Source organism: Diplotaxodon limnothrissa, linkage group LG9, assembly GCF_057381915.1.
Source record: "Diplotaxodon limnothrissa isolate DT_005_m linkage group LG9, D_limnothrissa_male_GT1.1, whole genome shotgun sequence".
Taxonomy (NCBI): domain Eukaryota; kingdom Metazoa; phylum Chordata; class Actinopteri; order Cichliformes; family Cichlidae; genus Diplotaxodon; species Diplotaxodon limnothrissa.
The window spans coordinates 22,527,604-22,555,365 of NC_140604.1; the positions used below are offsets into that span (position 1 = coordinate 22,527,604).

Sequence of the window (27,762 nt, forward strand, 5' to 3'; positions counted from 1 at the left end):
TTGTGCCTATTATTAGCACCTCCCTTGTCTAAAAAACATCACTGCCTTTCTTAGTAGCCTTCTGCCATCATTCACCTTGATACAGTTCTCTCTCTCTGTTTTCTTGTTTTCCATGTATCACTTCCTTGTCATCTCAAACCTCTAGCCAGTCCTGGAAGTGTGAGGGAGTTTGACGACCTTGGTAGGAACATGTACTTCATGAGCAGTACTTGGTGTTTGCTGCTGCTACTGCTGTATTTTTGTCCTCTTGGGAGAATGCTGGAAGTGAAAGGGCAGGAGCAGGGGTACCTGCAGGAGGCTCTCAGGTCCTTGAATTTGCCCGTGGGGCCAGACAACAAGGCTCAACTCCAGAAGAACAGAACCAGTGTGCTGATCACCACACTTCTCCAGGCAGTGCGCTGCACAGAGCGGACGGGCAGCTCTCAGGACATGTGTGAGAAGGTAATGCTTACACCTGTCTTAAAATGTTTTATCACTAAAATGTCACTAAGTGCTAAACTGAGCAAGGGCAATAATGCTTTTCCTGAACACACAGCAGGAAAAATGTTTGTTATGGCTGGAATGTGAGTGGATGTGGAGGCTTAAGTCCTTGACCTGCACAGAGCATTCGTGGCTTTAAACATCCCTCCGTTTGACATAATAAACTCTACAGAGTGGATTTAGAGGTACTACTCATGCTTGTGCAGCTGGGCTGACAGTGTGATTATCAGAATCAGAAAGACTTTATTTATCCCCCAGGGGCAATTAAGATACAACAGAGCAGCATGACGTGAAAGATAAGGATGTCTGCGTCAAACTTTTAAATTAAGATTTAGTAATTAAGAGAGTAGCTTTTATCTCTCTTCAGTGAATATCCAGCTCTTTCCCAGAAGAAACAGTGCTTCACTCACTCTCTCAAACGTTTGCAACCTGCATGTGGGGTTAATTGGTCTCAACCGCTTCTTTTCCAAGAAGCAAAGAACAGAACATTGTGTGCAGAGAAAAAGTAGTGCTGTTATCAACACAACATCTTTCAAAAGTTAGCATGACCTAGATTTTTTCAACTTCCTTTAAATAAAATGTATTAAAAAAAATTATAATTATTATTTTTAATCGCTCCTGTCCTTGTTACAGTGCCTGACACCAGACATAGCCCTCTCCGTGCTGAAGGATGATGGGAAGGATGTCCTCACTGAGGAGAACTACCAGCAGATCTCAACTGTCCTGCTGTACTATATAATTAACTTGCAAGACCTGTGTGTGTCAAATGCTGCCCCCCCTCCTTCTTCCTTTTACTCCTCATCTGGGAACTTTCAGTTCTATCTTCTGGCCCTCACTAACTTACATCCAGCTGAAGACAACAGCTTCCTTTCATCCAATGAAACAGAAAGCATCCTGCAGGTCATCAACCAACACTATGAGCCATCCAGCCACCATATACCCTCAAGTTCTCAAGTGAGAGAGCATTTTCTGACAGATATATCTTTTTTTACCGTGCGTACGCCTGCATATAAATAATTCAGTTTTTCCATACCACAGTGCATCGATGCAGCTCATCTCTTGGAAGATGCTGATGTTAAGGGAAATCCAGGTGCTGGTACATCTGCTGTTCCCAGAGTGGCCGCAGCCATCATTAGCCATATTCTCCAAGGCCACTGTTTCAGAAAGAGAAACCTGCCACCTCCTGCCTTCTTTACAGATTATATCTTTCATTCTCTTAACTGCACAAGTAACCTGCAGATTATGGGTGAGTTCAAAAGAGCATGTTTGTATATTTTCCTTCCAGACCACAGCTACACACCATTACCTATAGAAACATCAAATGCAAAGCAGCATTAGCTTTGTACAACACATGCTCTCGTTTTAGCTCCATTTTCAGCCTGAGAAAAGGACACCTTAGATTTTAAATATGGTTTTGTTCACCAGCTGGTTTACCCACTATGTGAATATAACCACTGCCTGATTGAAGGCACAGGTGGGACAATTCAAACACTTTCTACTAGCAACAGCCAGTGGATCCATTGTTCATATTAAAGCCTCTATATAAAATATGGTCATAGCCACCATGACCTTACCCATTGGTACATGAAGTTCCACTGTGAAGCGATTACAGCTTTAAAGCCACGAATCACAATACTGGGTTGGATCTGACTGAGACACTGGGAAATATTGCACACCCTTAAGGGAGTGACGAGTCAGTCACAGAGGATGCCTGTCCTAAAACGCATCCTGCTTCTTTTTGACTCTAAGGGAGACCATCACATACATCATACTATTTTAAATAAGTCATCAGGAGAGTGTTCACTAAGGTGATAAAGCATCATACTACTTTTCAACCAGATGAGTCGCCCCCTGCTGGCTATTGGAAAGAATGCAGGAAGCTATGTCCATCATTCTTATACAGTTAATGATTATTACAAGATTACTGAACAATAATAGAGGATTTAGCTGTTCTTTGTTTTTTGTAAGTCTTCTTAACAGACATGCTCCAAGAGGGAACCGATTATCTTGAGACTAGATGCTCAAATACTGCATCAAAGGCACTACTATAAAACTATACTTACACATATGAAAATTGTTAAAATTATTTCATGACAGTAAAAAATGCAGGTTAATTTGAGGTTCAGTCACACCAAGAAATGACTGATGTACTGGATTTCAAAACAGTTTGTCCCCATCTTTTTATTTGTCTTTTTAAGCGATGAATAAAGAAATGCTGGTTTAAAGCACTGACCCCTGATATATTGTGTTCCATTTATCTGTTTAGACCTGGAGGAGTTGCTTCGTCAGCTGAGAGTAGGACGGGAAGGAGGAATGCACTCTCGCAACAGGAAGAGACGAGGCATCATAGTAGGTTCAAAGAAGGTGGCTAGGGATTTGCAAGATAGCTGCAACCCCGAAATTGAAGGAATAAACAGTGACTGGGCACAGGTATGGTGAGATAAATTGATTGGGTTATGACAAACCAAAAGTACTTAAAATCATAAAACACTGAATGAAAAACTTCACTCAGGCAAAGTGAGACTTGATTTGAAATGCCTCCTACTCACCTCCAAATTTGCCTTTTCTTTTTATTCCAATCAGGTATGTTTTTCAGCCAATCAGCTGGTGGATATTTTTGCTCTGGATCCTCATTTGCCGATTTCCAAGGAACACTTCAGACAAATTTGCCCAGCCATCATTCAGCAGTTGCTAGGCAATGCCTGTGAGTCTGAAGAGCAACAAACAAGAGGGTCTCTGCCCACAGCTCTCGAGAGTAAGACGCTTTACCTGATTGTTTCTCTTCACAAACCAACGTTGTAATAAAAACAACATGCTATAGTTTCAGCTAAATAAAACACACCAATAGTTGCAATTCTTACCAGCAATGAACATGACATTGACTAAGTTAGAAATAGCATAAATAGCAGTGTACGGATGAGCTGAGGTTAAGGCGGGTTGCAAAGTGGCTTGCAGAGGCCGAATCAGCTGCACTTGCCTCTGAAGGCCAGACATAATAAATCACTTGTTCTTTACTACATTTTTGGTTTGGTGTTTTATGCAAAGCTGTCTCCTTCCTGCAGAATATGGCTACAGCACAGCTGCTGTCTTTCTCATCACGGTGGGCTCCATGTTTGGTATCTGTCTGATCTTCTTCAACTCCTGCCAAGAAACCTACTCACTAATCCTGCAGCTGTTTGTTGGTCTGGCAGTGGGAACCCTGTCAGGAGACGCTCTCTTGCACCTCATACCACAGGTACAAGGTCACCGCACCGTCCACTATAACCCACCACACACATAGCTTGAGTGTGGAGTAAATTGTTTCCTCTCTGTCTACTTTGCAGATCCTTGGCCTCCATCACAGCACACACAATCATGGTGATGAGGACTATGATGAAGAAAAAGATTATTTGTGGAAGATCTTGGGAGTGATTGCTGGGATTTACAGCTTTTTCCTCATTGAAAAACTATTCTCCTTTTTAGTCCCTTCTCATAGTCATGTAAGGCTTTTGTTTTGTAGCCTTTATCAATTTAATGACAAAAAAGATGAATCTGAGAAAGTTACTCAGAAGCAGTGCATCACAGGCTGATCTTAAACATTTAAGGGTCTTGCAAAAGCAGAAACACATTTCTATGACTGTGCATGTTGAGCAACTGATGTCATGAATTTCTTTTGTGTGCAGGGTCATGGCGGTGACCTTTCCTTGAACTGCAATGGTCACTCACAGAGAGGCAAGTCTATCTCCACAATACAGCTGGTGAGTCCAGTCACGAGTCACACTGAACAGTTTTTTTGCTTTGTTTTAATAAAAAGACTGTTCTTCGCAGGTAAATTTTCATTCCTATACCCATCCATGTTATTTATTTAGTGATAAAACACACGGTTGTGACTATAGTAAGGCAATTCTGCTCATGTCAACACATTGATGAAATGTGTACGCTAACACTGTAACACAGGAGACCTATTTAAGTGAAAATAATTTCATTCACCCCAGTCATGCTTCACTCCCCCATTACGCCTCCAAGAAAGCAGCAAGTGTTGTGCTAGAGAATGGTATTCACCACACAAGTTGAGGGGCGGTACAAAGATTTGGCATAATCCTGATCCCATCTTTCATCACACTTTATTTAGTATTAATTCCCCCAAATTCTTGATCAAAAATTGACTGAAATCACCAAAATTTCCGCACTGCTCTTATATAACAAAATGATTAGTGGTGTAGGAGGGAGTAAAGAAACAGAACATGTAGGATGCTGGAGAATGAGAAGTATTAAATCATTCAGCAATCACTTCATGCTGTTGAATTGTGCAAAGACAGTTTAATACCTCAGGACTTGATCCTTTTAAATACACAAACAGGTCTCAGAGAGTAGATCCCTCACGTGGAAAGCCTAACGAATATGGATTTAGAAACCATTTACCCACATTTTTAATTTGTCATTATATATGGTTTATTTCCTGAAAAGATACCAGTTGCAAAGGATGTGCCAATATGTAAACCTGGAGATAAACATCTCCTCATAAACTATAGGCTCATCTCTCTACTTCCAGAGTACTATAAGGATTTAGACCCAAAAGAACCACAACACACACTTTCATTGGCTTCATAGATACAGTTTTGTTTCCTGTTCTCATGCTGTCCTCTCTAGCCCAGCATGAGTAGAGGTCTCTTTTTTTCCTCTTGTACTTTCCCATTGTAGTGTACATTTCAGTGTTTTTTCTGTAATGCAACCGTTCTCTGACTTGTATCCCCATGTGATGTCTGTGTTGTGTGTGTATGGTCGGGGGGCGGTTCATTCCACTGCAGGGCAACCTGCCACTGCATGTGGCGAATAAAATTTGAACTTGAACTTCAACTTGCTATTGAAAACAAAGAATATGTTGTGGGAGTATTTTTAGTTAAAAAATTGATACAGTTGATCATAACCTTTAACTTAACAAACTATGCACATATGGGGTTAGAGGTTTGGCATTATTTTTGGTAGGAACACTTATCTTGAAAACTGGAATCAGTTTACCAGGCAAATGCTACAAAATCAAAACTGAAATCTGTTGTGTGGGGTTCCCCAAGATTCTGTCTCGGGGCCACTGGTTTTCATATTGTACATTAATGATGTGCAATTTCAAAGACATTGAAAGTTATTGTTTGCAAATGGCAAACTTATTGCGTTGTGGAAATAACTTGAAACAACTTCTGAATAACTTCTTGATATTAACGCTAAAGGCAGCATAACTACTACTAAAGTTAAGTCTCATGTATCTCCTTTAATTTGACAACTATTCTACAATTCTCTCTTAAATCAAAGGCTAAAAATGTTCAAGAATCTGTGGTGTTAACAGGTATGTCTATCTTGCAGGGACCCGTGGATGACTTGGAGTGTACAGAAGTGTCTCCTGAGCATGCAAACACAAGGCGTCCTTCACATCCTAGTAACCTAAACTTCTTTTTTCTTGTTTTTTAAATGAGCTGCGCCATCACACGCAGATGAATGAGTTGTGCTTTGTTATTAGTTGCCTGGCACGACAGAGGAATTGTTACAGTTTGAGGATGAGTTTGTTGACACAGGCCCTCTTTGTGTTCCCAGGACAAGGGGTTTCTCTGCTGGCTGTGATGGTAATTGTGGGAGACAGTCTTCATAACTTTGCTGATGGCCTGGTTATCGGGGCAGCTTTCTCCTCTTCATCTGAGACTGGAATGGCGACCACTGTAGCCATCCTGTGTCACGAGATTCCACATGAGATGGGTGAGAGGTCACTGTGTTTTCATTTAGATGACTTTGTTATCTTTTGGAAACTATTCTCCTCGACTGGCTGACTTATCTTGTATGCTTTTTGTCTCCAAGGGGACTTTGCAGTGCTGCTCAGCTCTGGACTCTCAGTGAAGACTGCTGTGCTAATGAACTTTCTCAGCGCTCTGACGGCCTTCATGGGGCTCTACATTGGACTTTTTGTTTCTTCAGAGACAGAAGTGCAGAAGTGGATCTTTTCTGTCACTGCTGGGATTTTTCTCTATTTGTCATTGGTGGAAATGGTAAGCCAGGTTTTATGAAGCACGTGGCTTGTGATATTCTTTATTAGCCATTCCATGTTGACAACAAATCCTGTAAAAGGACAGAACCTACGGTGTAATCTATGGTGTCTCTACCATAAAACTTTATTGTTGTTCAAAAACAGTAAAGAAAAAAAATCCCAAATGTGAATGACCCAAACAGATGCACTGGGTGACATAATTTACTTTCAGTGATCCTCTGTCCTGGTGCAGAAATAACTAGTGCCTCAATGTATCAATGCACTTTTGAACTCCAGTTTGAGTAACACTTTACAAAACATTAAACTGATCCAATGATCTCAAGCAGAAACTTTGGAGGCTGGCTCTAAAACGCCAGCTAGGACAGTGTTAAAAAATGCAGTTCATTCAAGATGATGGCTCCGAATTCCCATAGACTTCCAAACATTTAACTTCAATAATAGATTACAATGTTGTTGTTTTCGTACAAAAAAAATTGTCACGTCTGTGTTGCTCTTTATAAGCAATTTCCCTAATTTCCTTCGGGATTAATAAAGTATTCTGATTCTGATTCTAAATATGATTTTTGATTTAATAATGTGAATAAGATTGTTACTGTGTGGTATGGCCAGTCGAAAAGCTTTGTGTTATAGTTTTAGTGAGTGAAAGTCATTTCCTTATTTGCTATTAGCATTAGCATGTGTGCTAAGGCTAATACTGCAGCATTGCACCCCTATAGCTTAATGTTTCAGTCTTGCTAGTGTTAGCTAATAACTTCAATCTAATCTAAACAAAAACAGTCAAAATACTAAACAAATGGGTGATATTACTTTGGTTAAATTAGTGCATTTTAACCAGCAGGAGTCTTTAAAGGGTCATTAAATGTGTTCTAATGCCACTACTAAATTCAAATTCAAGTTCAAATATTGTTTTAGCAGAAACTAAACCAATGGAAAACTGGTAAAACAGCTGAGAATTACAGCTTTTGCAGATCATGAAAAATTGCACATAAAATTATTCCAATCTCCAAGAGACCACCAGGAACCAAAAACTGAGCCCTTTTTTGGGGTGTGTGTATATCAACCTGTTTTCATGCTATGTGTCTCTCAGGATTGTCTGTCATCAGTTTGCAGGCATTTGTACGTGACCAAAAATAGCAGCACTCCCATCAACCTGAGCTGTGCACTTTGTATTATTTTGCAAAGTACTAACACACTAATTTGTGTGATTAACAAAAGGTTTTACCTGTTAAACTAGTAGTAAGCTGACCTCAGCATCAAGAAGCTCAAAGTCCAGCTGTGCTTCAGAACAGCGTCATGGAGAGCTTAGCGTGCTTGTAAATTCTGGTTTAAGATTTAAACCTTAAGTAGTACAGTTGGAAAGTACTGAGCGATGGGAAAATCGCTGACTGTTATTTTCACGAGGTTATGTGGAAGTACGAAAACTAGAGAATAATGCCAGCCCTACCCTGAATTTCTGCCAAACTGCTGAAGGTTTTGCTCTTACTCTTATTTTCTCTCTTTCATCAGCTTCCAGAGATGAATCGAGTAAAGACCGACAGACCGTGCCTCATGTTTTTCCTCCAGAACCTCGGTCTCCTGTTGGGTTGGGCCTGCCTTTTGTTGCTCGCACTCTTTGAACATGAACTCAAATTTTAAATGCAGTGTGCATCTTCCTCACAGGGTTGAGCCAAAACAAAATGCCGAGTCATACTAGAGTTTTAAATTTCCATTAACTGGTTTGTTATCATCTCTTAGCATGTGCAACCAGTAGATTTGAATAATTATTGATGATGTTGTAGTCTCAACAATGGATCAGATATATGTACTGTGGTGCGAAGCCTGTCTTTTTTTATACTTGATGATTTATTTTTGTATGTTAGGTACAGTGTGTGTGCCTGTATATGGACTGTAAATGTCTAGTTTCATTGCCTTTTTGGTTGCACCATCTGTTGTTCATGTTGCCTCAGACAATCAAATTCAATGATCAAGAGTATATTGTAAAGCTCCCTTTTTTATTAACATTTTTATTTATTTTTTTCCATTGCCTTTAAACTGATGGAAATTTCAACTGGAAAATTAATAGATTAATTTGGGTGTTGTTGATATAATGATGCAAATGATTTGAGGGACATTTTACTTGATGAGCTTGTAATAGCCATATCCAATTTCCAAATCATATGGGAAAACACAGATGGTTTTAAATTTGTACACTTAATTCCAATTAAAGTAGCACTAAAGTTTTTCAGTATTGCTCTTCAACAATATTGTCCCGTTGAAAGATAACCCCTTTGAGTCTCCATTCAATGTATTTCTAATTAATTCCTTTATTTATTTTTTTGCATGATATACACGAAATTATAAAGAGTTGTGCTTTTCAGGAATTCCGCATAATTTCCTGTGTGTTTGGGCGACTTCTAAATATACATAAACTAATTGGCTTGATGAGAAACTAATATTAGGAACAAAGAAAAGGATTTAAGCCTCTTTGTCAGGCACAAGCTGGTATCATTTACAGTTATTTTTGAAGCCCTATTTTGAAAAACGTTGCTCCACTTCTGCTTCTCATCTCAGAGGCATTGTTCTTTGTTTTTTGAGGCCTCTCTGTGATCCAATATGAGGGCACTTCCACCCACCTGAGCTACTTGTTCTCTTCATCCACCAACCTGGATGACTAACGCTCATCGCTGTGCAAGACAGAAACTCCGCAGCGATCCGACCCACACAGAGCACACGCTCTTTACCGGTCAGAGTGGGCTCGCAGAAGGAGGTGGAGGAAGATGGGAATGTGATGAATACATAAGCACAATGAAATAAATGAAACATGGCAAATCAACTTATTTGTACATAAAATTGGATTTGTGATACTGAAAGAGCGAGTGGGCTTAAAAATGGATTTTTTCTTTCCTTTAATCAGCTTGCTGTGATTAAATTCTGGTGCTCTCAGCATCAACATATTTCTGTAAAATTTGAGCAAACAGCTGTCGAGCATTTACTTTATTCGTGCGAGGGATTACTTTCTTCTATGCTGATTATGTTAATTTGCCATTCTGGGCTTATTATCTAACTGCAAAGTCATTTCCATAAACAGTGTCATGAGATTATTTGGCTATCATGGCAGAAAGAGCTGACACCATTTACTGTGACTTCCCGAGAAATGTTCAGACAATAGAAGGAAGCCCATTGAATTTTCTCTTATTCTAGCAATTTTGCTGTTATTTTAAAAATCTCAGCCTCTTCAGCACTTCCAGGAAAGCTCCAGGCTCTGCTCTTTTGCACCACAGAGGCATTTTTTTTTTTTTTGGCATGCTCATGTTTTCAAGGTAACTGTTGCCAGGATGGATGAAGGAAGTGCTTTTATTTGGGCCATGCTGGTTTGAACACTGAGTATTCTCACTTGCTCAGCAGAGACCTCTCAGAAGAAGAGCTCAGCTGCGGGGGGTCATCAGGGCAGGAGAACATACAAACAATGGGAAAAAGCTACTAGAGAGACAGAGAACAGGAAACATAAAAATATTTTTCCCTTTGATTGAAACGGATCTGATTGAAAACAATTCTTCCTATCTGTTTTTGTTGTGACACAAAAACACGCCAGCAAATAGTTGCCACACAGTGAGGGAAATGCTTTAGTGTTTATACATATTAGCACCTTAAAAACTGGCTTTAACTCACATATACTCATTCCATCAATCTTTTTTTTTTCTTCTTAGGTACAAATTCTTTTTACAAATGTTGCTAAAAAAACAAACAAACAAAAAAACCCCTCAAAATATCACAACAGGGCAGTTGAATGCCTTATGATGTTATATACACAAAGACAAAAGAAGCATATAATAATAATAACCAGACAAACCTGCACTGTTACCCCTGTTTAGATGTACATTTTTCACTTTTTCTTTGGAAATCATTGCTAAAATGAACCTTTACCTCAAAAATAAGATACTAACGAACTGATAATTGGTCCAAATACTGTGGAACATCACCTCCTGTGAACCTCATTGTGTCCTGATATAACAGTATACATAACTGGTCTAAAATATAAATCTATAGTTTTCAGCATAAAATGTTTTTGTTTTATAAAGTCTTGGTACACGTGAGACATTCAGAGTGCATCCACCACCATGGCCATCGCCTTTTTTTTTGCATCAGTGTTTATAGAAATTGCTCCCACATAACTTATTATATACAGTTCTTACGGTTCTCCTTTAAAATGCAAATGCACATGAAACCACTAGAGGGCAATAATGAATAACAACTTCAGAGCTCTCTAAAGTCTTTTGAGAATAGCATTCTTCAGCACCAGCATGGTTTTACAGGAGACACTATACCATGAGTGCGAGACTGCAAAGTTCATACCGAGGGATATAATGTAGATGCAGTTCCTTTCTTTCACTTTACCTGGTTCAAACTACCTTGTTTTAGCAAATGACTCATTTATACAGGTGAAACGATAAGAAAAGTTACCTTTCTACACTTCAGCAAACAATAAAAAGTAGAAATTATGAATTAATATTTACATCTGTCACTGAAAATATCCTGAAGTTGCATCTGTTATAATGCAAGGTTTTTTGGGTTGGATTTATCGGCTACACATCCATGATGTAAATCTTCCCTTTCACTGCATCTTAAACGTTTTCCACTGAACTGAGATTTAGTGACCCTGTAGGACAATAGAGTGCAGAGAATTAATAATCAAGTTCAATAAACCAGTTTTAGATGATCTGATCTTTGTGAGATGGCACGTCATTTTGACTCATCAGACAAGGCAATTATTTTTATTCTTCTGCTGTCCGGTTTTGCTGAGGCCATGTGAATTGCAGTATGTTCTTAGCCGGTGTGTTCTTTTGTTGCTTCGCCCCATTTACTTCAAGTTTGTTCAGAGATGTCATTCAGAGATCCTCCTCTGCATACCTTGGTTGTATCAGTGATTCATTTGATGTTGCCTTCCTATCAGCTCAAAGCAGTCTGGCCATTCTCCTGTGACCTCTGACATCAACAAGGCATTTTCACCCAGTGAACTGCAGCTGACTGGATATTTTCACTTTGTTAGATCACTATTTGTAATCCCTAAAGGTGGGAATATCCCAGTAAATCAGCATTTCTGAAATACTCAGATCAGCCTGTCTAGCACCAACAACCATACCACATTTAGAGTAAGGTAAGTCTGAAAGGTGTACCTTTCAAAGTGTCCAGTGTGTGTTGTTAGTGTAAGTTTGTATTACCTTACTTACTAGGATTCTATTAATTTTCCTCTTTTTTGTGGTCATTTGATAAATAAAAGTTCATTTCAAGCCTTAAAACAGATGAAAGATTCGTTTAATACAAACCTGGTGATTTTCCTTTAGTATGCATGAAATTTTGTAATCTGAAAGTTTCTTTCTTTTCTCAAAATAAACTTAGCCCAAAAAGTGTGGATTCTGTTTGCTCAATCTTTTCCTTGTTGTAACAATTCTTCTTGGCAATAAATCTCATAGTGTTTGAAAGCCTTTTTATTTCCTCATAAATGATGCTGCATTTGTAAGGAGAATTCATTTGTGGGTTGCACCCATGAAAAACTTGCCAAATCTTCTCTGCAAATGGCAAAAACCTTCTTGTGCGATTGCTATCTGCTATATCTTATTCTTGTACCCCATGTGCTGCCAATCAGGTGACTGACTGGTGTCTGATTAGCAGCACCTTTGAGGATGGACCCTACTACAGTGGTCAATTGGTGTCTGCTCCAAGCATGCCATGATTGACTAATGTGGATAGGGCCTGTGCCACAGGGCAACTTCAAGCTGGTGTTCTGCAAAACCAAGTTGCAGCATTTTTTTTTTTTGAATGCGTACCATCTCCAAATAGAAGAGCATATTCCACATAAGAGGGGATTTTTGAGACAGGCCACAACATGTGTCCCAAGAAGACAACACCACCCTGTCAGGATTTAGGAACTGTAAATAGTTTTCTACAGCTTTGCAGTCAAAGTCTCCAGTATGATATGGCTGACGGCTCTGTACCCAGAAAATCTGGAACATACCATACAATGGAATCCCATATCTCCACAGTCTGGGACTGAACTCTATCCTCGAAGATGACACTCATCCCCACAGAGCAGGATTTATCAGAGACTATCACCAAAATTTGGGAGTGGAGAGAAAGGAACGGCCTGCCTGCAGTCCTGACCTCAACCACACCGAAGAATCGGACACCATCCCAAACCGGTGTGTGACCAAGCCGATGACCAGCATGAGGAGGAGGTGCCATGCTGATGTGGCTGTGTATGGTTCTTTCACATTGCACTGATGTCCCTGTTTGTTAACTGGATGGACTGTTAAATGGCCAATATGGCTCGTTCCTTCAGACTTCAATCATCCAATCCAATAAACAACACCAAACAAAACTCAATATTAGAATAAGCTTTTTTTCATGGTACAACCTCCATACTAAACCCAGCTGCTCAACCCACAAATGCATTTTCCTTACAAATGTGGCATCATGGATGGGGAATAAACAGGCTTTCCAACAGTATAAGATTTATTACCAGGAATTATTGTTACAACAAAGAAATAATCGACCAAACAAAGATTTTCTTACTGGCAAGTGCCAAGTTTATTTTAGAAACAATATATTTGGATTTTGGACTACTGGCTGAACAAGTATGTCATCCAATATGAAACTGAGAGGTATTTTTATTTAATTAATTAATTTATTGTATTTACAATAAATTAATTATTTTATAAATATGTATATGTATATATATGACATATTTACAAAAAGAGCTCATTCAATAATGAAATAGTCAACAGGTGCAACACCCTTTTTTTTCATCCGCCAGCTATGCTGCCTGTACTTAACTGCCAATACGAATTATTCATCTGTCAGCTTGTGGCTCACTGCTCCAATTTTCAGGTTTCCTGCACCAAATGATAACATGATGATATATATGTTTTAGGCTATCCCAGTTTAACTGGATAACTCCATTTCTTTATTACACAAGGAGCAAATATGGAAAACCAAGATTTTGTCAAATAATTACATTAAGAGGCTCCAACAACACAGCCTAGTCCAGCTGACTTTCATTTATAGGACGCAGTCAAAGCTACCACATGCTTAACTCAGTATCCAGATGGATACTGGACATACCCCTGCACCAAGAAAATGTTAAATATACCTCTGTGAAATAGGCTTGTTGTAGCAACAATTGTCCAACTAGTTTGTTATTAGCATTAATTAGCATGTGTGTGCATTTAAACCAAACCAGTCAGTCTATGAACTGCTAATCAAGATTCTAACTAAGTAACTAGTATTCCACCCTCTTGTCCACATATGACATCATTTTTGCTGCATCCATCTTTTATATACAGCCTATGTGGTGGCACCATACTCCTTTCACCAAATGCTATTAGCATAGAAAAAAAATGAATTCGGCTTTTTGGTCAGAAAAAAAGAAGCCAACGCAAAGTGCCTTAAACCTGCATTCTATGTGAAGGCCACCAGATGGCGATAGTTGTGATTGCAAAAAAATATCCAGTCCTTTAGTATAGGTTTGTGGGAAAACGGCTCTTGACCTGTGGAACACTTTCCTCATGAGTTTATGGTCTCAGTCACTCATTTTGGATCATATTGAACTGAAAAAAAGTAAAAAATCTTCGTTGTACTTCAGAATGCAAGACTGTTTGTGGTATGAAGCTACAGGCTCACTGGCTAATGACTACTTAATCTCAGCTTGGCAGCCTTTGAGCCCTCTGTTTCAGTCACATCTGCCTCTCCTCATTACATCTGGTTCCATGCTTATTATTTGGATAAAGGGGAACTAGCTCTAAAAAAGCAATTTTAATCTAACTACAGCTGCAACAATCAAGTAATGCACATAATAACATATCAGTCTTTGTGATCCAATATTTTTTTTTACTCTTCTTTAAATTAACCAAATTTTTATTTTCTTTGTTTTGTTTTTTATCACTGTTAAAATTCCTGTTAAAACTTTGCACTGTCACAGTATAAGACCCTCACTATGCACCTGTGGCACTTTTACTTTAACACTGTGGTTTATTTCTTTTAGACTGCACTGTTTTTACTCTTTATCGTGCTGCTGCAATACAATAATTTATTAAATAAATTAAAGATCATTGAAGTATCTATCATGTATATGATTCTGAAGTGAGCCATTAGACATGAGTAATTTTACTTTAACTACTTGTGCTGAGACATTTATCATATTTTACTATCTGTATTTGGGCTACATGCATGTTCTTTTGTTTTTGTTTTTGTATTCATTTCTGATAAAATAGTCTTATTTCCTCTGGCTTCCCTCTCTTTGTCCCCACCACCACCTCCACCACCCTGTGGCACCTCTACTTTGGTGCCAACACCTGTGAGCGGCCACATCAGGTTTATATTACAATAACAGCATCATTTTGTTGATTTAAACACCTCCCAGTAGCTATGACTGATTTCTCTCACTTGTTCAGTTCTGATCATCAAAGTTACTCTGAATTGACGCTTTTCAGTCGTGTCCATGCCGACTATCTGTTTGGATGCTTCTATTCATTTTCATCCCTTTGCGCTGTGAGGAGGCAGAGAGGTGTTGGCGTTGGATGAGGGCTCACGGAGCAGGAGCGCTCTCTCAGCTAGTGTAGGAAGGAGCGAACTGATGAGGGGGCTTTGTGATGCTGAAGGCTATAATATCCGACGACTCACATCATCACCATCATCTTGAACTCGCGAAAAACTACAGCCATTTTTCGCACAAGCTCCTCCTTTAACTCGACTCAAACTTGAAGAGCAGCATTAAACTCTTCAACACTACTATGTAAAAATGCGCTTTTGTCTCGGGCACAGCTGGAGCATCTGTACAACCCGAGAGGTTTTACCGAATATCCGCGTTTTTCAAATGGTGTGATGGTCGTCAACATTAGCCCAACCAACAGAGCAGAAACACCTCCGGACAAACACATGGACGCTCTGGAACATCCCATGTTACAAGTGAGTTAATTCATTTTAATTAAAGCTGACAGTTCCTGTTAAACTGACACTTTAAACCTTGGCACTGCACGCTGAGAGACGTCAAACAGCTCACCTGCTCTCAACCTGTCCGCTTCCTTTGCGCGTGCTGATGAGCGCAGGTGCCCTCATTAAAGTTTTGATTGAGGTTCGTAAGTCGCGAGGGCGAATCTTTATTTTTTGTTAATTTGTTTTTTGTTTTGGTTTGTTTTTACTTATTTGTGGGTCAGGTTTGATATTTGGATATTCACGTTCAGGGACTGAAAATAGTTTGACATGTCGTATTAGTTTAATATCACGACGTTTTGAAGTAAGCTAGCCAGGCCGCTCGTCAAATTAACTCATATTTCCGGAAGTATTTCAATTGTAAAGCCAGTGGTAGAAATTACATATTTACGAGTGTAATGCAAAAAGAACTCTGTTCAAAGTACTGCTGTGTAAACGAAAGTAACTAAGTACTAGGTGCTTTAGCAGGTGTTTTGGCTGTTTTAGTGGCAGGTAAGCGGCATTTAAGTTTAAAGCTAGTGTAAAGTCTCAAAGAAAAAACATTGTAATGTCTAAAACATGTTAAAACGGGTTTTGTGTATTTCTGCAGGTAAAATAATGAAAAAATGATAATAAATTATATATAATTATATAATTGCTCTGTGGAGTAAAGTGAGTTTATTTAACACGTATAGTGATATCTCTGTTTGGTCCTGGGGTATTTGTCGAGGGGTCTCGACTGAGGGGGACAAAAAAAAGCAGATTTGAAATGAATTTCTTGCATTTCGTGCATTACTTTTCCAGGATGCCACTTTTGAAAAATAAGCTGTCTACCTACACGACTACCTAACCTCCTGAAACACGTCATAACATTACACCTTAAGTGAAAACACTCAAATCTGTAATAAGTAAGAAACAGTGGAAGTCAGTGCTTGGCTGACACTGGCTATAATACTGACTGAATGCTTTGGTATAAAAAATTATTTTATGCTGGAAATGACTCACCAACTCCACTCAACTACGCAATGAAATTCATCAGTGAAGACGGAGGCTGTAATGTTGGAAGCAGAACTGGTCACTCAGATAACTTAAAATTGCTCTATTGGCTTTCATAATCACAGATAATCTTTGTCAGAAACAACCTTTTTTGAGATCTCACCCTGTACTTGGAGTTTTCATAGAGAAAACATATTGATAATGAAATTGATCTAACTACAGTTGCTGCATTTGTTGCTAAACATTAATGACTTATGAGTCTCATATTATTTTCTGCTGAATGCATTTTTGCACATGAACTTAAAATCTGTTATGGGGAAAATGTATTAGTTTGCATGGTCTTGTGTATATTCTTTTAAGATTTAAGATTTTAAGATTCCTCATAAACAGTTTTATCCTGTCTTTTTTTGTTGTCTCAAGTCTCAAAGCAAAGGAGCTCGGAGAAAAGGTCGCTTTAAAGGCTCAGATGGAAGCACCTCGTCCGACACAACAACCAACAGCCTTGTTCGCCAGGTAAGGGTGGTGATTTGAATTTTTGCTGATCTCGCCTATCGGTGTCTTATTTTTGTCATCTCTAAACTATCTGTTGGTGCCTAAAGCCTAAAACCAAAATAGTTTTGTCTTTGAAAAGGTACAACAAAGATGTAGCTGACCACGATAAAAGAGTACCATGAAGTATAATTCAAGTTCCTGGCTGCAGTTACTTCCCATTGGAATCTAACACTTGTGTGTTTGTATAAATGCCTGACAGTAAATGCAAACTGGTGTAAGAGCTCAGGCTCAGTCATCATCATCCATCAGCAATAAGATGTGCATTGCGATGAAAGCCCTCTGTAAACACTGCTGGGTACAGTATGTTAAATGGAAGCCTCTCATCTGATATGCATCTTCTGTGCACTGAGTGCACAGCGACACTGTGACCTGTTATAAAGCAGACCCTGTGAGGTACACACTCAGCGAGTCTGGTCTTTGTTGAGCAGACCTGCAAAGGGACAGTATGGGCTGAGTTAAGGATGAACACTCCTGCTTAAATGTTTCTGCCTTTTTTGGAGGAGGCACAGATCGCCTCGTCTTTGGCACGGCAGCAGCAGAGCGACGGGAAGCTGGAGGAGGTCAGATCAAAATTGCACCTCCTAGGCTGCTGTCTACTTCATCTCACAGCCACAGAGAAGTTCTCAATGAGGCGCTGCAGCTCAACCGAAGCTGCTCAGGGAGAAATTCCCTGATTTTTTTTTTTTTCTTCCACCACCCTTGGGAGCTAATGTCCATTCCCACAGTCTTCTCCCCCAAATGAGGAGTTCCCCTTCAGTCAGAGTCATCGGTTAGCTTTGCTGCGAACGACTGTCAGTCTGCATCGTCATGTTAGGGAAATGAGAGGGCATTTGAGTGAGAGACAGAAAAGAGATGGTGTGGAGCAGAGGAATTATGCTTTTTGGGAGTCAGACAGTCTCTTTCATGCAGAGCAAAAATATCTTCTTTGAGATATTTGCTGCAAGAGGCCCCCAGAAATAGCAGACCTTCCAGTAACTTCACCTCTGTTTAGATAACAGTGTAAATACTGTTATTCAGTTATGTTTTCATGACAGCATTTTGTTCTGACCTTATTTCTCTTTGCCTCATGCTCAGTCATACTTACAGATGTATGAGAGTGTACTCTCTAAGTAGCTATACTCACACCACCACTCACACTCATGATCTCAGTGCCTTTTAATCAGCCTGTCATTTGATGTTGTCTTCACTGTTATTATTTAAACATGCACAACTGGATTTAGGATTTGGAAACCATCTCTCGGCGGGAAACATAACAATCCAGTGCCCGTCTGAGGTGCTGAACCATCCTATATTTAAAATAAAATTACTCTGTCCTTTACTGAATAAGCCTCAGACATGATTTGCCCGCACATGTTAGAGCACAGAACTAAGAGTATAAAGATCTCCCTTAACTGGTTTACCTGATAATCTAGTTGTCAGTTCTATTCAAAAACATAGCAGATCTAATCATTTTTATTATATCAGGTTTTTGAGGTGGAACTTGTAGAGTAACTGTTGCTGTAATGAATGTATAAAAGCATGTAAGGGTGTCAAATAAGTGACTGTCTCCTCAATAAATTACATGATCTCTTGTATATTTTCTGCCTCTCACCCTCCTGTTTAACCTGTTGTTTTTGTGCTTCATAATCCTTTTATACATGTGGGCGTCTTAAGAACATCTCACCAGGGTCACGGTGTGATCAAGCCAACGCAGCTCCGAGCATCAATACAGTCTCGCAGTAACTCCATGCAAACACTCCTAAATGACAGAATTACTCATGCTCTTACAGATAGAGAGGGCAGAGGGCAGATGGGGAGTAGTTTGAGTAGAGAAAGGATGAGAGACATTCTCTGCGGTCATGGTCTGATGCCTGGGAGGGGGAAGTGTGGAGGAGGCTGGGAAGGATGGAGGCTCAGGCAAGACCAGACCGCTCAGCCGTGGGAGTAGCGAGGTCGGTGTTTGTGGAGCTCAGCTCTCCATTGAGAAGGAAGAAGGGCAGAACTGTCATAGATTTGTTAGCAAACTTTACCACCATCAGGTAGACGGTTTATTTTTATTCATGTGAAGGTGGGCTGCTGTGTAAGCAAACATGCGTCACTGAGTGCAGATTGTTTTGTTTGCTTTGTCCCATCTTTTTCTGCACATGTCGAGGGGTCAAAACTTCGAATAAATAGTGTTGAGATCAGGATCATACAGTGCACTTGGGCGCCCTGCATAGAGTTCCTTTAACTGCCCAGACATTTACGTCAGCCCGAGATAGAAAAACAGATGGTTCAGCATCAAGTTGATGAAAGCTGATACATGTTTGTCCACCTCGGAGTTATTTTAGGGATCAGCTCCTTATTTTTGGAAAATATATGTGGTGAGACTCAAAGAAAAGGTAGATGTAACTGAGTGGAAATAGTAGCTGGTAAACTTAGATTAGCAAAAGTATAAATAACAACACAACATGTAAAATCTGTAAAAAATATTTTAGAGAAAGGTCATGTGTATGACAATTTTTTTCTCTCTGAGAAGTTGTCAGACAACTAGCCAAGACTTCACCGGCGCTGGAGTCTGGGAGTTTTACATGGATGAATATGAATCCAGGGACTTCTGGGCTTATGTGCTAAGCTGACTGATTGTGTGTTTGTGAATGACTAAGCAGGTATAATAAACAGCCAGCTTCGACATCATGAATTTGCGAGCCTCTTGACAATAGAGAATTGAATGTAGTCATTTCTAAACTTACAACTGGCGTAAGTGTCCACTGTGAGTGATTGTCCATTTGTAAACTGGCACTGTGTTTAGAGTGTCTGCTTTTGCTTAATGCATCCTGGGAAATCAGCCAGTCCTCCGTGACCCTGAATAATAATAAACTTTCTTTATATAGCACTTCTCTAAAAACAGAGTTAACAAAGTACTTTAGAGAGGGTGAGAAACAAAATGCAGAACAAACAACAGGATTAAATACTAGCAGAGGGATGGCTTAAAAGTGAGTCTATAAAAGCTTGGCCCAGTTAGTGAATAAAACAAAAAGACACAGACCTTGCGAGGATACTTCTCGCAGGTTATTTCAGGTTTTACAAAAACATTACTCTTTTTCAAACAAGCCAGGAAAACTGTCAGATGAGTTTCAACTCAGGGTGTCAGTCTGCCCTTTGCCTCTTGGGTAAAGATATGAAATGATTATAGATATAGGTTTCTTTGAATTCCTTTGACTTTATTGACTCCACTGAGTTGACTGGAGTGTAATCAGATGACAAATCTGCCTTACATCATGCTGATAGGCACATCGTTTTCGAGAATACAGTCATAAATGTAGAACTTTTAAGGCAATGAGATCTGAACTGCCAACCCACCTGTGTCCATCATAATGAAGAACAAACCTGCAAGTGCAACACACAAAGCTTTCTTGCCACTGTCTGAGCTACATCATTTTTATAGGCTGACACCACAAATTTACACCAAGGTAGCACAGAAATTTACATTGCATTATTTTTCCTCTCAGTATGGTAAATCACTGCCATCTATCTAGCAGTACAACGCAAGGACTCATACATATCAGGAGGTGGTCAGAGGAGGCCTTAGCAGAACTACAGGGCTGTTTCGAGGTGACCGACTGGGAAACACTCTGTGAGCCTCACGCCGAGGACATCAATGGGCTTACTGAGTGTATCACAGACTACATAACTTTCTGCACCGACTCCATTGTTCCAGCTCAGACTGTTCATTGTTACCCAAATAACAAGCCGTGGGTGACTAAGGACATCAAAGCCCTCCTCAACAACAAGAAGAGGGCTTTCAGAGGGGGCAACAAAGAGGAGGTGAGGAAGATCCAGGTGTTACTAAAGGACAAGATCAGAGAGGCTAAGGACAATTACAGGAGGAAGCTGGAGTGGAAACTCCAGCAGAACAGCATGAGAGAGGTGTGGAGGGGCATGAAGACCATCACTGGATTCAGGCCAACCAACAGCAGGGGAACTGAGGGAGGTGAGAATAGAGCCGACGAGTTGAATCTGTTTTTCAATAGATTCGACACCACAGTGTCTGCTCCCACCCCCACAACCTCACCTGTAGTCAGCCTGGAATCCAGAGCCACACCACTGTGCCAGCCTCTCTCTTCACATGGCGCTGTTGCCTCCTGTGAGATTCCTGACACCCCTCCCCCACCCATCACCTTCACTCAATACCAGGTTGAGATGCAAATGAGGAGACTTCACTCAGGCAAGTCTGCTGGACCAGACGGAGTGAGTCCCCTTGTCCTCAAGACCTGTGCCCCCCAGCTGTGTGGAGTCTTTCATAAACTGTTTATGCTGAGTCTGAGTCTGCAGAGGGTCCCGGTGATGTGGAAGACATCATGCCTCGTCCCTGTACCAAAGACGCCACGTCCCAGTGGCCCCCAGGATTACAGGCCCGTGGCATTGACCTCCCACATCATGAAGACCCTGGAAAGGCTCATCCTGGACCAGCTGCGACCCATAGTAAGACCACACCTGGATCCCCTTCAGTTCGCTTATCAGCCTCGTCTCGGAACTGAGGACGCCATCATCTACCTGCTCAATCGTGTCTACACCCATCTGGACCAGCCGGCGAGCACTGTGAGGGTCATGTTTTTTGACTTTTCCAGTGCTTTCAACACCATCAGGCCGACCCTCCTGGGTGATAAGTTAGCAGCGATGCAGGTGGATGCTTCTCTGGTGTCCTGGATTGTTGATTACCTGACAGGAAGACCACAATATGTACGTCTCCCACAGTGTGTGTCTGACAAGGTGATCAGCAACACAGGGGCACCACAGGGGACTGTCCTCTCCCCCTTCCTCTTCACCCTCTACACCACAGACTTCAGCCACTGCACAGAGACATGCCATCTTCAGAAGTTTTCTGATGACTCTGCGGTGGTTGGATGCATCAGCAGGGATGATGAGACAGAGTACCGGGCTGTGGTCGACTCCTTTGTCACGTGGTGTGAGCAGAATCATCTGCAGCTCAACGTGGCAAAGACCAAGGAACTGATCGTGGACTTCAGGAAGACCAGGAAACACTTGACCCCTGTTTCAATCCAGGGGGTCAGTGTTGACATTGTGGAGGACTATAAATACCTTGGAGTACACATTGACAATAAACTGGACTGGGCTAAAAACACCACAGCACTTTACAGGAAGGGCCAGAGTCGTCTCTATTTTTTGAGGCGACTGAGGTCCTTCAACATCTGCCAGAAAATGCTGAGGATTTTCTATGAGTCTGTTGTGGCCAGTGCGATCCTCTATGCTGTTGCATGCTGGGCGAGCAGGCTGAGGGTCGCAGATGCCAACAGACTTAATAAACTAATCCGTAAGGCCAGCAATGTTGTGGGGATGGAGCTGGACTCCCTCAAGGTGGTGTCGGAGAGGCGGATGCTGTCCAAGATAAAGACAATGTTGGATAACACCTCCCACCCACTCCATGACATGCTGGTCAGTCACAGGAGCACGTTCAGTGAGAGACTGAGATTACCGAAAAGCACCACTGAACGACACAGGAAATCATTCCTGCCTGTGGCCATCTCCCTGTACAACGCATCCACTTAACACACTGTTTGCTGCTACAACTACACATGTTTCTTTTCCAACTATTTATTTATGAGTGACTTATGTATGTATGTATGTGTATATATATGTATATATTGTACTATTCTTAGTTAGTGTATTGTCTGTCTTGTCTTAATGTTGGTTTAAAATGGAGCACTGTAACAAAAAATAATTTCCCCCAGGGATCAATAAAGTATTCTGATTCTGATTCTGATATTAAAAATTTTTAATTGTTGATAAAGTTCATAGGATATTTACACTTTACACTTTAATCTACACTGTGAAATCACCCACTGGTTTGCAAAGACCCATTTTGAAGTGTTTTCACCATCGTCATTGTGGCGATATCGTATTCTCCTTGGCTATCAACTGATCAAACTCAAGCTGTTAGCTCATGAGCATATCCTCTATTTTTAAAATGTACAAAATAGACTTAATTTTTATTCAGCATGGCCCAAAACAAGCAACTGATCATATAAACTAGTCAGCAAAGAGTTTAGAGGTCAAATCTCAGAGCCGTTTTCCCATATGCTTATAGGAGAGGAAATGTTTTTACAGAGCTGTTGCCCCCTGTTGGCCTTTAAAGAGAATGCAGGTATAAGGTGCTTCTCTGCTGACTTGTTCAGTCTTCTCTGTTTGGCTAATTTATGTTCTACTACTGTTTAAAAGCACTGCTGCCATGTTGGATTGTGAAGTTGGGGATGGTGGGGCTAATACTGACTGGGTAAATCTGACATGAGCAGCTGAAAATTTCAACTCTGGATTTTTGACTTCCTGCTTCAAATGTGAGTGTGGTAGAAAAATGTTTACTGGATATAACCTCTTGGCTCCACTCTTGTTAGTTGCCAATTAAAATAAGATATTCAGTCTTTATGTCATTTGTTTTCAATAGAAATTCAATATTAGAGAAAGCAGACAGTTAAAAATTGAACAATAGATTCAATATAAGGAGCACCTGCTCAGGGGAGGATAATTTGCGTGCGCCGGGTGAGGTGCTGAAATGATATACAGTGAAAAATGAGATTCAGTGTTTAGTAGTTGAGACTGTGATTTGCACAACTCACAGAGCATTATGTCATAATTAACCTACTGCTGCTTCCCACACTTGTTATGTTTATGTAAATGGTTGCACCAAGCTTCCCACTTCCCCTCTGTGTTGTCCGCCTCCTTCTGGCTCTTTCACCTCTCTATGATGTCTCCCACTCCCGTAACTTTCCACAGTATATTGGTACAGTTTGACCTGCTCTGTCTGTAGAGATGGATTTGCAGATGAAAGTCTGCGTGAATGCATGTGGTGAACACATAAAAACCCATTCCCATTCACTCAGTGATTGCAACCATTTTCCTTCTCATCGTTCCCTTTATTATTATTTTAGTCAGTGGAGAAAAGGAATGACGCAAAGAGCTCGTTATGGTTCTGATCAAATCTGACAGCCCGTCTGTTTTCATGCCATGGATATGTTACATATGCACTGGTGGTATGGAGTGACTGCCATTGGAAATCTCAAAGATCAATTGTAGCATTAACCCTGCAGACCTTTTCTGAACTTTAAGCAACAAATGTCAAGATTTTTCCAGTAGTAAATATTTCTGGAGAACAGTATGTAATGTCTGGCTTCAGACTGCAGTAATGTTGGCCAGAGTAAGATACTGTACTTGAGTGAAAATCTGGAAACAAAAAAAGCAACCGTAAAGCACTACTGCTGCTCAGTCGGCTGTTGCAGCAGTGCCAGACTGCCATCTAGTGGACAAACACTGTTATTGGGGTTATTTAACTGAGTGGAAATACATGGATAGCCAAATATGGTTGCAAAACTGTAAGTGATGTAACAGTATGATTTTTATCTAATAATACTGACACTGAAGCCACAAATGTGGAATTTATTGTTCAGTCTGTTGTTTTTTTAATAAGTGACAAGCGAAGGAACAAAGAGAAAGGCGCACATTGTTATCACTACATCAAAGCATGCCCTGCTTTCACAGTTGACCTGAATCCTCCATGCATCCTCCCACTCCTCAGTCCTGCTGATAAATTAATTTGGCAGTGAGCTGATCCATTAACCACCTAGTGGCCAAGGTCACAGCCCAGTTATTACGAGTGATCATCATCCTCCACTCAAATAATATCTATCTAAATAGCAGGTACTGTATTAGATGAATCACGGATGAGAGAGAGAAAGATAAAAAGTTTTGCTGATCATGTTTCAACGACTGGAGACTGCAGGACATGACTGAAATTCATGAGAGTGCAAAATCCATCCTCAAAGTTGTGGTGTAAAACACAAGTGTCCATTCTCTTTTTTTGTGCTTTAATCATAAGATGGATTCATTTAATTAGCTCCTTCTTATGCCTTGAAAGCTTGCTCTTACTGCCCCTATGATTGATTGAGACTGTCTTCTGCATAGTGATGCAGATCCGGGGGGAAGAATAGACACATCTCTCACTGTTACATTACTTTCATGATCACAGTGAGTTCCTAGTACCTAACAGTGTGTGCATGTTAACTCATGTAAAAGCAGAAACTGGTGCAGATTCTTGGGTAAAGTACCTCAGGTATGACTGCGAAGATGCATCCAGAAAGGCTGTAATGAACCCAAATTAAACTGGGAGTACTTCAATGTGGAGACCTGTTTCCCTGCAGTATTATCCATGACATCAGCAGCTGAGCGATTATTACCATTGAAGGGTGACAGCCTCTGACAGGCTAACTGATAGACATGATTCCCCTCTCACTGTAAGGTGCACAGCTCTGTGTTTATAATTGTGCCTTTCCATCACCGCAGACACATGTCAGCCTGTGAAATATTGGCAGTAAACTAAAAAGGCTTCAACGATAATAAAAGATCACGGCAGGTTTATGTTGTCAGACTTGAGGAGATGAATAGATACGTGTATATTATCACTGATGAGCACAAAGTTTCACAACAGGCCACACAGCATCAGTCCAGGGTGCAGGGTTATTGTGTAGAGAAATACTCTTTCTAATAACGTTTTAATATAACACTAATAGACATAGATTATGGCACAAATACACAAAGGTCCTCTCAAGGTGCTGTATATTGTAGGGTAAAATCCCCACCTCAGATAACGCCCTGTGAGCAAGCACTTTGTGACCGTGGGAAAGAAAAAGTCATTAAACAGGAAGCAAACCTCTGGCAGAGCTAGGCTCAGAGAGGGCCAGACATCGGCTCTGTCTAGTTGGGGTTTGAGGGGAAAGAGAAAATAAGAAAGAGAGGATATTCATGAAAACAGATTACTGAACAGTTTAGAAAAAGCCCCTGTTGACTGAATGCTCACTGATTATATTATAATGTGTTTTGTTTGTTCACACTGCACAAAATTGGCTGAATTAAAAAAAACAGAGTGAGGCAAGATAATTAAAGTCTTACTAAGCATGCAGATCTGAGATTACTGACATTTTCATTTAATTCTCCATGCTTGTGAGCATATTACAGAAGACGTTGAAGCGATTATTTCATTAAAAAATTCCTCGCATTAACATGCACTTTCTTTAGGATCTAAAACTCTCCCTCAAATATCCCAAAATTAAAACTTGTTATGTTGACGTGCATTTGCTTTTTTACATTTCTCATCAATAAAATTTCAGCAAAAAAAAAAAAAAAATTGACCTGGCTCTCATTTTAGCCCTGAAATACCCCATCTGTCTTTAGGTAAATCTTTTAAAACCTCAGTTAAAGCCAATGTGTTGGAGAATAAATTATGATACTTGACCTAATGCTTGATATTTTTATTTTCGTAAGTAGTAGGCGCCTGGAAAATCACTTGTGATTCATGGAGACAGAAAACTGGGTTTGTTTTTATCTTGACGCAGCACTTTGTGACAGCAGAAATCATGTTGTTATTCTACTGACAAACTGCAGCCTGTCCCACCTCAGCCTGAGAGTAAGTGATGATGTCTTCAACATCAGAATCAGCTCTGCACAATATAAGAATGGAGCAAACTAAAAAAGTTGAAGGTAGGTGACAATGGGGGAGGGATGCTTAAGCTCGGTTTATACATGTGCTCAGTGCTGTCCTTTATTATTAGCACGAAAGAAAAGCTCATTTGTTTTAGAATCTGTTTGGCTCCTCACTTTTTAATAATCTGCTGATGCAAAAGCAAAGGCTTCCCGTTTAAAATAAAATGAAATTATGTATTTTGGCTGAAATTAGTGTTGCTTTTATTGGCTTTATTAGCTCCAGTTGTAAATCTGTATTTTCAGGGAATCTTTGCTGTCAGTGCTCATAAAACTATATTTGCTACACCATTTTCAAAATACATTACTTTGATGATTTAATTGAAATCACTGCTGGAAAGGTTCAAAGTTAAAATCTATGTATCCAGCTGGCTTTGCAAGTAGAGATGCAAAAGCACATCCACAGTCATGCTGTATAATTGAATATTACCCGTGACCCACCCCTCTCTACCACAGTTGTCCTGTGGCATGAAGCGGGTATGTGCATTTATGGCTGACACAGCATTTGTGATGGAGTAGTGAGGCCGGATGTCCTTCTGGACTCAATCACCTGAACACAGTGGGAAAGGATAATAGTGGAGAGGAGGTGTGAGATGAGACGGGAGGGGAAAGAAACAAACACACCAGCTCTGCAGTCACACAAAGCACTCCAGCATGACTGAACTGTGCGAGTGACTTCCCCCTGCACCACAGGCAGCGTTGTGCTGTTCCTCCGCTCGCAGCATGAGACACACACTGTTTCTGTTACATTAAAAGCACAGTGCAGTCTCTACAGCAACCAGTAGCTGTCTCAGTGCCTGTCCTCACACAGAGAAAGTAAGAAGGGTAATCCAGTGCAAATGAGGACTGAGTCATGGCACAAGAAGAAATAAAGAAAAGGAGTGGAGCATAAAAAGTCAAGATAGCCACAGTGTGTGTGTCAAGCTTTTAAAAGCCAACTGAACCCTGGATGAATGAAGGAGGGGCAGGGAATATAGAGGATGTGTCGTCTATTAGGAAGCAAGGGACAGCGGTCAGTAAAGGACACTCAGAACTCCACCTCCTCCCTGTGCCAAGAAGGAACTTACGCGTGGTAATGAGTGGGTCTAAATCCACTAGCAGCTGAACCAGTGTGCCAGCCTGCAACTGTACGTCTCTGCCACAGCACAGCAGCGCTGCAGAGGATTTGGCAGCACAGAGGCTCTGCCAGAGCGTGCACAGATTTTGGGGTGGGGTAAACTCAGATGGACACTCTGCTGCAACAGTCTGGAGATGGGTAGAAGAGGAGGAAGAAG

The 27,762-nt window shown here is 40.5% G+C and overlaps 2 protein-coding genes across 3 annotated transcripts in view; both read left to right on the forward strand.

The window, feature by feature from the left end:
* The first annotated feature begins 189 nt into the window (after positions 1–189).
* On the forward strand, positions 190–8,125 carry LOC146625536 (zinc transporter ZIP12-like). 2 transcript variants are annotated; one of them, XM_085362272.1, is made up of 12 exons: positions 190–441; positions 1,114–1,434; positions 1,519–1,726; positions 2,747–2,910; positions 3,064–3,235; positions 3,543–3,715; positions 3,804–3,959; positions 4,143–4,217; positions 5,818–5,890; positions 6,046–6,204; positions 6,304–6,491; positions 7,997–8,125. In XM_085362272.1, the coding sequence occupies exons 1-12, from the start codon at positions 190–192 to the stop codon at positions 8,123–8,125; spliced, it is 2,070 nt and encodes a 689-aa protein (XP_085218398.1). The 2 variants fall into 2 exon arrangements, with proteins under 2 accessions (XP_085218398.1, XP_085218399.1); XM_085362273.1 differs by lacking the exon at positions 5,818–5,890 and having other exon boundaries at positions 5,988–6,204.
* A 7,221-nt stretch (positions 8,126–15,346) lies between these two features.
* Positions 15,347–27,762, forward strand: part of cacnb2a (calcium channel, voltage-dependent, beta 2a) — a 71,636-nt gene continuing 59,220 nt past the window's right edge. Inside the window, exons 1-2 of the mRNA XM_085362274.1 lie at positions 15,347–15,430; positions 16,850–16,942. Of these exons, the coding sequence (XP_085218400.1) occupies positions 15,347–15,430; positions 16,850–16,942 (177 nt within the window). The remainder of the gene's footprint in view (positions 15,431–16,849; positions 16,943–27,762) is intronic.